This window comes from Hyalella azteca, unplaced genomic scaffold (assembly GCF_000764305.2).
Source record: "Hyalella azteca isolate HAZT.00-mixed unplaced genomic scaffold, Hazt_2.0.2 contig13285, whole genome shotgun sequence".
Classification (NCBI taxonomy): Eukaryota; Metazoa; Arthropoda; class Malacostraca; order Amphipoda; family Hyalellidae; genus Hyalella; species Hyalella azteca.
In genome coordinates this window covers 4,648-15,875 of record NW_025943213.1, presented here as the reverse complement: position 1 = coordinate 15,875, position 11,228 = coordinate 4,648, and the positions used below count along the sequence as shown (strand labels likewise).

The window sequence follows — 11,228 nt, the reverse complement described above, 5'->3', positions numbered from 1 at the left end:
CATTATTTTGCATTTTTGAAGCGCATATACCTAATACGTGAGAGCATCAGGAATGGCGAGAAAATAAAATGCGCTGCATACAAAACGTTCTGGTGTTCAGCTCCAGCATAGGTTTATCAACACGTGAATATAAAATTTATCAATAAAAACTTACAATATGGAGAGAAAAGTTGTTCGCCAAAAAAAAAATGCAAATGAAGTTTGACTAACGGGCTGTTGGAAGTTTTTGGAGGATATAAGATTATGTTATTTTATTTCTTGTATTAAGTTCGCAAATTGATTAATCGGTTCAACATTACTGTGAATACGATTAGAAGAAACGATACTATTATTGAATTTTTGGTACAAATGGAAAGTAAAGAACACTGAAACCGTTGAAACTTTTGTTGAAGTGGTTCCGGAAATGAAATGATTCGCAGATATTTGTTTTGGTTCGAACATTGAAAGTAATGAACACAAGATTTAAATTCATATGAATGAGTCACTATTTCAGGTTTGATCGTCTCTCTCTCTCTTTCTCCAACTCTCACCACATGGCCGGTGGCAACAGAACGTAACAAAGGATGAGCAGCAGCTCAAATAAACAGAAGCGGCAAGGCTGATGACCAATTTGAAAGTAGAGGTGGTTGGGTGGATTCTCATCTGAATCTTGCGGATAAACAGTTACAACCCATAAATAACGAATTAAAGTTATAACGCAATGAATTTCAGTATGATGCTCAAATAAAATCAGAACAATAATAACACTTTCAAGATAATCAAAATAACTAACTTATTTGTTTCCGTTGGGGAATCCTAGACAAGAGTTCTGATGTAACTAACTATAACTATATGAAAGAAATTAGTGAAAACAGTATATGGAGTGTTCTAACGTGAGAGAGTTAAGCGCATGCAAGTTAATTTACAGCCCTATGGCATGTGACATAATCGGTAAACACCGAAGCTCCAAAGAGCCGATAACCCTACGGGTTCCACGCACTGGCGTAAAGCCAGTTAAGCAATATCTTAAACGAGCGAAACAATGAAATTCTAACATGCATTTAAATGGAACAAAATCAAATGAAAACACACTCGCACAAACTCAAATTAAGTTATAGAAAAGCAAGAGTTAACAAAAATAGTAATACTGTTTAAGCAGGAGATTTTCACTTGGGTAAGGTTTAAGTAATAGTAATTAAGATCGAGCTAATTAGTAATGAGCTAATAGTAAACTAATAGTAATTAATGAACGTTGACTATATGTCTCCTAACACGAGACAAACGATAAGCATATAAACAATACTGGCGTAATTAGATAATAAATTTTAAAAATAATATCTACAGACGTTATTCAACACGAACACGAATGAAGTTACGATATTATGACGTTCTCATTTGAAAAAATGTACCGCGATCGAGCTTCATTGCATCATCAGGTTTTCCATCGTGGTTCATATGTGAGTCCAGGTTTCTTATTCACCAGACTGAAAAATGTATTCAAAATTCTGTGAGTTTGATCATGAGCGTCAATCAGAGCGTTACTAATTACTAGTTAGCATGAAGTCTAGTTTTTCATGCTGCGCGTGCAGCATGATTTTACTCATCGATGCCAGAGGTTTTAGTTCGCTAGATCGAAATATTTTTCAGAAGTGTTGTGGGTTTGAACATTAGACTCCATCAATCAAAGTGTGAATAATTGTATATTATTAGCTGTACCAAGGCATCGATTTACTCATGTCCAAACGTCAGTCGGAGCGAGGGAGTCATAATTATCTGTCGAGACAATGATCACAGCCAACAAATGTGGCCAGCCGAGCACATAAAAATTATTCCACCAATTCTACAAACATAAAAATACGCATCTTCATTTTTTAAACCAATTCTGTCATCACGTGAGGAATATCATATTGAACATTTCACATGGAATGAAATTTTCAACATGGAAGAGAAATTTTGATGATTCAATTACTCAAAAACATCAAATGAGGGAGAAGATAAAGTGGTGATTTCTCGTTAAGAAAATAAATAAATAAATCACTGTGTTAATAACTAAATAAGAAAGAAAGTGTTCGTGCATATTTATCATTTTTTGTATGAATAAATGAATGGATTAAAAAGAATTTCATATGAATAAGTTTGTGATGCATGACTAAAAGAGACTAAAAGAGACTAAAAGAGACTAGAAGAGAGAGAATAATTTGGGGTCATATATAGCTTCCAGCACAGCTGTGAATAAGACAGAACAGTTGTTTGTGAGTACACCGGAGTAAGCTTTTAGCGCTCATGTATGGAGCAACACTTGCGTCTGCCTCATTTCGAGTGTGCATTGTGTTCAGTTTGGTTGTCTCGAGTGGTCGCTCGCAGCGGTTAGACGCGCCGCAGTGAAGAATATATTTTATTTCTATTAGTAGCTGAGCTCGCTTCGCTCACCAACGATCTTAGGACAGAGATCTTGTGGCGATATTTTGTTGCGGGGCACCAAAGCAAATGAAGACTTCGAAGGTCTGAACACAGTTGAGATCTTTGAAATCTGATGATTTGCCTGATCTAATTGTTCGAGTGTTTTGATTTCCGGTTTGTCTATGGCAGCCCTTTCATTATATACAAGAAACTGTGTGGTAAAATAACGCATAGTTTAAAAACTACTGTATTTATTACAGTGATCATTATTGTTTGAACGTTATTGAAGTGAAAAATTCTAAGATATATAGCTATCATCATGCAGGAGCTATGCATCAAGGCTATCCTCGCTGACCTCTTCACTTCGGTGGGATCAAATTATGTTCAGTGTTTTAGAGGCCATCTTCCAATACTGTATGGGATGGTAAATACGAAAATTTGTCACCGTTGTAATTGCATGAATTGTTAATGCTTATTTAGTTCTTAAACACATTCAATATTGAATTCTTAAACACATTCAAATATTGAATTTTTAAAAACATTTAAAACTCTTAAACACAGCTATTAAACACATAGGAAAGCTTTATTTCGCAAAATGGGCAATCTTATTACATTTATATGGACAGCAAAATATTAAGTTGGCTCACTTCTACCTTACATAGAACAAAATGTTGCTCACTGAGGAATGAAGGGCAGGGCAACGCGTCTCTCTACCACATCAATTAATGCAATAACTTGAGTGCTATAGCTACCTCAAACTGTTGTTCGATATCATTTTTAGTATATAAAATAACTGGCGTGTCCCACTGTGTCCCATGTCACACCGTTCCCTACTCTGCCCTAGTGGGTTTAACATTTTGTTTGGCCGAGTTGGAATGCTCAAAGCATCAATGCGTGTTTCAAAATGGCGATTAAAAATATCTCATGGGTTCTTTAATTTTTAGAATAGACGAGAAGAATATTTAGGAAATTTGTTTCGCACTGACTGCCTAGAAGTGAAGCAGTCAAGAGGCAAAAAATAGTATATTGCATCAGAGGCAACTATAGTGCATCCACAATACTTTTTATTTTATATTAGGAATTACAGAATGTTAAACGTAGCGCTTGCATAACCTTCGTTAACTTGACGAAGAATAGTTAAAATTTAAAACAGCATAGCATGTAAAACTGTCTCGAGGGAACCAGCATTTCGATTTGCCTGCGCCAGCTAAGAACATTATTTGACGCATCGAAAAAATAAAACAAAAAATTAATAAATAAAATCATTCTTTAATAAAATTTGCCTAAATAAAAACATTTTGTCCAATTATTTCAATATTCTATGGCAATTATGCGTTTACGAACATAATTAAGAAGCCATGTTCGAACTTTTTCCATCAATATCCTCAGTTATTTTCGTACTGCAAATGAATTGAAATTACTTAACATTTTTGGAGTCATCCATCGAGCTGCCGGCGACTTATTCGTTCATCAGCGATATCTGATCAGTTGTTAATTTCTAGTTTACCATTTTCGCGAAGTCCTTATCTTTCACGGGAGTAAATTTCTGTGCCAAAAATTCCGGGTAACTTCGTGCAGGCTCTGTGACAAGTAATAAATCAACGCTAGCATCCCAGTCTCGAACATACACGATGGGAGTTTTTTTTTATATCAGAACAAGTTTTGGGTAGCAGGTATGGTGTATTGTATGTTATGGTAATTTACCGAAATCATTGTCACTCAATGGCTTACCTCGCAAATTCACTAGAAATTTAGAATAAAAATAAAATCCACATAAATTCATATCTTCAAAGAAAACGTTTCCTTCAGCTCCATCGTCAGATCAAAAAATCTAAAATGCTTATAAAATCAGCTGTCAGGGCAGTCGAAATTCACAAAAACAGAAGTGCAACATAATATACAAATTAAGACATGGCAGAAAAATAAGCACGGGCAAAAAACATGTATTCACAATTTCAAGTGGATTGTGGCTACAGGCTGCGTTCAAATTAAGCTTCTGTTTAAAAATGTACATGAATTAAAATACGCGGATCGAAAGCCGTAATTGAGATTATTCATAATAAAGATACAAATTCATGCATCACATGAGAAAAATATTTTATTATAAAAATCCTTTATTGACCAATGGCTAAACATGTGAGTTGAGATTCCAGATAAAAGTAGTTTCCCTATGAAATTAAAACCTTCGTTTGGAGATTTAGTAATTTTTGCCGGTTGCAATTGACAAAGCGCTCTCAGGTTACAGTTCCCCAAGGGAAAGGTTGAAGACATTCCTAATCACCGACATTTTAATAATAGTGAAATTTTTCTCCTAATTTTAGTGCCTCTCCGGTATTACCTTTCCATTGGTGATCAGGTGCAATGAGATATGCTTTGTATTAGAAAATACTCTTCGTACTCTGTCTTAATTTTGATGACGTCCGGGTACGGAGGTTACCCCTCTTGCCTACTGTCCCACAATACTTATGCTGCCAACATGCCACTGAGTAACTGAGTGAGCTCGCTGCTCACCTGCCCTCTGAGTGAGTTAACTGCTCACCTGCCCCCTGAGTGAGCTAACTGCTCACCTGCCCCCTGAGTGAGCTAACTGCTCACCTGCCCCCTGAGTGAGTTAACTGCTCACCTGCCCCCTGAGTGAGTTAACTGCTCACCTGCCCCCTGAGTGAGTTAACTGCTCACTATTAATAAAATGAATTTAATATATCCAGACATGACTGCCTTCGCGTTCAATGGAACCTGCACGGCTTACGAATTCAACAGTAAGCTCTGCTCCTGTCTTGGTGGTGAGAAAGTCATTTACGTGGCAAATTCCAGTATATCCTACGCACCCCCTGCAACTGTGCCTTTTAGTGAGTTCCTGAGATACTTGTATTAATGAGCTGTAACATTAATGTTGATGAGTCTGACATTCACTGCTTATAAATAAGCTGCGAAATTCGTAGCTCGCTTGACCAGTATCACATAAAATCATGTTACACATTACAAATTTGATTGGAATTATAGATGAACGTAGAATTAGGATTTGATTTGTGAAGCAGAGAATTTGCTTCAAAGTCGAAATGTCAGCGATTGAGGTAATCATGAAATAAATAAATATGTTAAAGTTTTAGCTGCATGAGTTAACTATTTCTAATTCCACAATCAAATACCATACATACATTCATCATCTCTACGTTCATCTATATTTCGAAAAAAAAATCTCGTAACTTGCTGTGGATAAATATAGTATATAGTATTCGGTATACTATATAGTATTTGGGGATAGTATTCGCTCCAGGTATTCGGTGCGAGTACTCACCGAATACTCGGAGCTAATACTAGTCCCGTGTATAAGCGTCTTAACTTTCACACCGTGGCTCTTAGCAGGCCTTGCATGCATCTCAACATTGTGTGCGTATGGGTCGTAAAAAAGTTGGGAGCTCAACGTGAAAGTTCATATTTGTGGAATTTCGATGGATATGATTAAGTTAGGGAAAATAAAGGCCGGGAACTCTGAGCCTGCGTGAGTAAAGGTGTGCTAATATCCATCCACATGAGGGAGTGAATGTGAGCGTCTTTACAGTTGTTTATCTTCGTTTATTGTAGGGAGTAAGTGTAGGTGTGTGCATACAACTGTAAGCGTAGTTTATGCGATGCGCTAGACTACCGCTATGGTGATTATTTAAGGGCCTCATACGTTCTAATTCGGATGTTCTTCCTCTATTTGGGCAAATTGTACATAGTATAGGAATCCCCTTAACGCAAAGGGTTACCCTGCTGATCCAGTGATGTAAAACGGTTTAGGACCAAAGCATATGAAAATAACAATCACTTATATAAATAATACTGAAAAACAATTATACCCAGTCTTGGCGTAGTACTAAATCTCGCTAGAAGCGAGGTAGAAATCCACAAGTCACTTCCGCTGTTCGTTAAATACATAGTTTCTAGGCATTTCTAGTTAGCAGAGAGCAGGTGACACCAGCGTTCAGGTTACCTGGATATTGTGCTGGTATCAATTTGTACAACTTTAATTATGGCGTTCATTTCTTATGCTAACCTCAGACCTAATATCCACTTACCTTGGATAGTTAATTGTTATTCACCGTTATTAAAAGAGACACTTCTATTTAACATGTTGTCTACCCTTAACAGTAAATCGCCGTTTACACATGTATGTATATCTCAACAGGCACCGCTCCTCACATCAACACCACTGTCGAAAATATTGAATTAAAGCAGTACCAGCTTGTGAATTTCTTCACGGATGTCTTTTCTCAATTATTGTATCCATATGACGTTGGTAAGTTGTCCAAAATGTCTGACTTATTTATTACGCGCTTCAAAATAAAAGGAACCATTTTACCTTCTTTCAAAACCGCTTTAACAACAATTGATCTTGTATAGTTTTAGTTTCTTTGACCTATTGAAAATTTGAAGTAGCGATTGAACCGAGCACCGCTCACCGCCGCGGCAGGCATGGAGTAAGAATGTCTCCTTGTCCTGTTGACAACTTCCGCTGAGTTTGTTTGAAACGTGACCAATTATTTTGCTCTTACGCCTGTCATTCCCATAATCACGATGAAATGGAGCTGATGCACACTCGTGCCAAGTGGAAATTTTGGCATGGGAACTGTTGAGAATGTGAATATTAATTTAACATAGGCATTATGTAAATGATTTGCTGTTGGGAGCTGCTAGCCTAAATATGGCCAACACAATAGACTTTGATTTGATTTCTTCATCTTCTTCAAGTTGTCTGTTGCCGCCTTATGAGTGGCGCTGATTATCTTGGTGCACGAAATTTTCAAAGTTATTAAAAAGTGGATTATTAGTTTTCCTCATACGATTTTCAAACGCAAGTTAATTCAAACTTTAAAAAACTCGATAAAATTGCACGTTGTTGGTATAGTACATAATAATTTGTTACTAATAATACATTCTTTTTTTCCAGTGATCAGTGTACACCAGTACTATTATGCCTTCCCACGAGAAGATGGCAATTACAATGCTCTTAATTCAGCCTATTTGGACGTGGCTTCCTGCGTCACCGACACCCCATGCGGGATGCCCGTCCTCGTCAACACAACTTGGCCACCTTATTACATACGTGAGCACCAGGGTACATGATTGTTTTGCGTAAAGAAGAGAACCAATAACCAGCATGTATGCTAACAAGTTATAATTACTGCGAAAATTATAATGATATGTAATTCAAAAATCCCATGGAGTTCAGCTAAACTTCGGAAATGTTAGCCTTTTGGAAGAGCTGGTAGGATAAACTTCAAGAAAGTTCATCGCCATCATAAGATCTTAAAGATTTACTTAACAATTGAGAGTATTAATTGCAGAGAAAAAAATCGCACGTTTAATTAGCGGGTTTAACAGTATTTTGCTATTTTGCACTATGTGAATGGGATAGCCGTGGCAAAAGGACAAACTATGTCAGGCGGACGTGGCCAATTAGAAAAGCTCTTTTTCCCAAACTTGAAAATGTTCAAAGAAAAAGTTTAGTCGATTCTAAGCAGATCTTACCTCTTCCACTTCATGTGAAGTTGGCTTGTGAAAGAGTGTGTGAAAACATTAAGCAAAAAGGAAAGTCTTTCAAGTAACTTCGTGAAAAATTTCCTGGTCTATCCAATGCTAAGCTGCGAGAGAGTCTTCGTTTGGCCATTCATAAGAAAAGTTATAAAAGATGAAAACTTCCGTCAGAGAATAGAAATGGAAGAAAAGAACACCTGGAATTCATGTAAAATAGTTGTAATGGGCTTCCTTGGACACAAAAATCCATGTCCTGGTTGCTGAATTGTTACAAAACTACAAAATGTTGAGCTACAATGAGTCCTGAGTCCATTTGCTTCTCTCACATGCGGACTACTTTCCAGAAAATCTTGGAGCTGTAAGTGAGGAACAACGAGAATGATTCCATCAAAATACTTGAGAAATGAAGCGCTGATACCAAGGTTAATGGAATGTCATGATGACAGACGGCTGTTGTATGTTAAAATTTGAAAATTCAAATGAGCACTGCCAAAAAACATCATAAATAGTGTAGATGGTAAAAGAAAACCTTTCTATAAAGACTTATAATAACTTTGCAAGATGGATGTATCACTACTATCCATATTTTAGCTAAATATATTTGTGTGTTTTGCTTTCCCTTCATGCTAAATAATTAAAACTAATCCGAAATCTTTACATTTCGAATATATTTAGTCTTACTTATAGGACAAAAACCAATATCATTTTTGAAATCAGCTTCAACAAAATCAAAATAATTTTTAAAAGTTTTTATTTGCAGACCTGTGTTCTCAGCAAATGTCACCATAACTTATGTAATGAAAATTTTCAATGGAGTCTGAATGATTACTTAATATAACATACATAATAATGTCTTAGTCAACATAATACGTCATGCAAAGTCGTGAAAGATGTATGGCATATCAAGAATTCATTTACGGTAATTGAGCCTCATCATCTATTTTATAAAGTCGAGCATTAATTGCTCAGACTTGCGACGCGTTTAGATAGGATGTGGAGGAATTTCCCCCGTTGTTATTATTATCCAAGCGAGCACGTCTGCAACGTATGTGCTGCGGTGATACGCGGTTTGTGTATCTTAGATTACGTCGGAGTTGAGAATAAACTTGAATTTATCGTGTTTTGGGGAGCCCCGAGGAAATCCCCAACATGCCTAAAAGCCTTAAATGCTTAGGGTTACTGATGAATCGAATGAAAACATCTTATTGCAATATTTTATTCTCATTATCGAAGTAAATAGTCAACGTGTTACAGACTATTCAACGGAATAAACACTCATGAACGTCAACACTTCAATTCTTGGCTTCATCTGCTTCACTGCTTCAACTCAAATTTGAGCTTAAGTCTTGAAATCTAAGTTCCAAAGCTTTACTCCGCTCAGGCTTTCCGCGACAAAAATAATTATTTTACCTTTGCCTTCCGCGCTTCATTTTCGTTGAACTCTAAGCCAAAATGACCATACGAAATTTCTAATAAGAACATGATTCTAAACACATATTACTACCTCATCATCAATGATAAACTATTTCTATCCCTTACCCTGTGCCGTCGACCCCCTACTTCGCTGATAATTTTTCAGTCGCAGGGAGATTGTTATATTAATTTCTATTTGCAGTAAACGAATGCGGCAAAACCATCCAACTCTCGTTTCAAAAAAAGGGAGATACATTTTCGGTGTACTCACATCCCGGGTTTGGATGCAAGGCCTTCCCCGACGGCCCGACCAACAACTGCAACGTCACATTCACGACAACTGGAACAATGTACCTTAGTTATTATGGTTATTTTTCTGGCACTGACGGGTCCTGCGACGGCTACACCCTGGGCGTTGAACCAATTAGGTCCGGCACTTCAGAAAAAGTTGATTTGTGCATCTATCCATGGGTCAGTGAAAGGAAACGCCTCATATTACAGGAATTTAATTATTCGAAGAATCTATTTGCTCAGATTTTCAGCGAAGATTTATGTGCACGTTATTTACCATCACATTTAACCATGATCTTTCTGTGTAATTACTCAACATTGGTCCCAGCTAAACAATCACTCATATAATTTCAAACGAAATTGCTAACATTTTAAAAATATGTTATCTATTCGATCTTCGCATTCGAAAAGTAATTCTCCTTATTCCCTGCCCCTTGCACTCTATTGCAGGGCTGCATTAGTTTATACAACTTGTTTTGTCTAATAACCTGCTCCTTGTCACCTGCTGACTCCTATCTTATTCATCTTGCATTACCGTTCGAAATCAAATCTCATTCAATGTTTAAGAGAATTAAATTGAAAAAAAATGTCTTCACATTGTCAGTATTGAGAAAATAAGTCACTAGAACATTTGAAATTATTCTGAGGGTCAGTGTTAAAATTACCTCCTAATATGGATTTAATTTTCAGACCATGGTTAACGTCAATTCTGTAACTTTCACTCTCCGAGGCACTGCAGCGGCGAAGACGTTCAAAGCGGGTTTCTCCTTTGCTATGAGTAAATGACAGTCTAGTGTCTACTTGTCTACCGCCTAGTCTCATAAGTGATGAGACTGGCAGCCTAATGTCTACGTGTCTACCGCCTAGTCTCATACGTGATGAGACTGGCAGCCTAGTGTCTACGTGTCTACCGCCTAGTCTCATACGTGATGAGACTGGCAGCCTAGTGACTAACTGCTTTTTCTTTGATGGGAGGCATCTAAGCATGTGTGAGAGAATTAGAATTTCCTACTGACGACATTTTGATTCTCAGTTGTGATTAGTTAAGAGAATCGGGGTTTTGCGCTGTCTCTGGTAATGACTGATAATAATCTCGAGCAGCGCTTTGCTATTGGGCTTTGCTTCCGATTTTGACACAGTGCGACATTGGCAAAACCTTGGCATGCGTTTTACAGCGCAAAGCATTTTTTTCACGTTTATCGGTTGAAGGCAGCTTTGGGTTGCATAAAAAGTCTGGTTGAAGGCGATGTTGAGCTGTTCGTAACTCTAGTCTGTAGGCAAGGTCTGGAGGCAGCAATTGTCTGCAACAGACATTCTTTGAGTTACTTTTATAACATATATATGCAGCATGTGGTGCAGCAGGAGCGACTAATACGTGTGCTTAGCACCCTGAAGGCTCCTTAACCCGCAAATCTTTGCGCGTTCTGTGCGTTCCTCAATGCATGTTTTCCTTCTATGAGCTGGAATAAGTAGCATTGCTGTAGATTGGCCAATTCCTCTGGAAGTTTCGTGAATCCCAAAAGTTATAAATTTGCAATGATATTCGGATCGCCTCATCCTGATTGTCAAATTGATCTTAATATTACCGGCACTCCTAGTAAGCTTTCACTGCGCATTGATATTCA

General features: G+C 37.3%; 1 protein-coding gene across 1 annotated transcript; it reads left to right on the top strand.

Moving 5' to 3' along the window:
* The first annotated feature begins 5,089 nt into the window (after positions 1-5,089).
* On the top strand, positions 5,090-11,007 carry LOC125178853. Its single transcript, XM_047883581.1, has 5 exons — positions 5,090-5,228; positions 6,551-6,661; positions 7,313-7,468; positions 9,515-9,783; positions 10,951-11,007. The coding sequence occupies exons 1-5, from the start codon at positions 5,090-5,092 to the stop codon at positions 11,005-11,007; spliced, it is 732 nt and encodes a 243-aa protein (XP_047739537.1).
* The last annotated feature ends 221 nt before the right edge of the window (positions 11,008-11,228 follow it).

Excerpts from the sequence above, each read along its gene's own strand:
- LOC125178853 (XM_047883581.1), top strand. The coding sequence starts at position 5,090 with ATGACTGCCTTCGCGTTCAATGGAACCTGCACGGCTTACGAATTCAAC. Across the intron at positions 6,662-7,312 it reads ATTGTATCCATATGACGTTG|TGATCAGTGTACACCAGTAC; the intron begins GTAAGTTGTCCA and ends CTTTTTTTCCAG. Across the intron at positions 9,784-10,950 it reads ATTTGTGCATCTATCCATGG|CATGTGGTGCAGCAGGAGCG; the intron begins GTCAGTGAAAGG and ends ATATATATGCAG.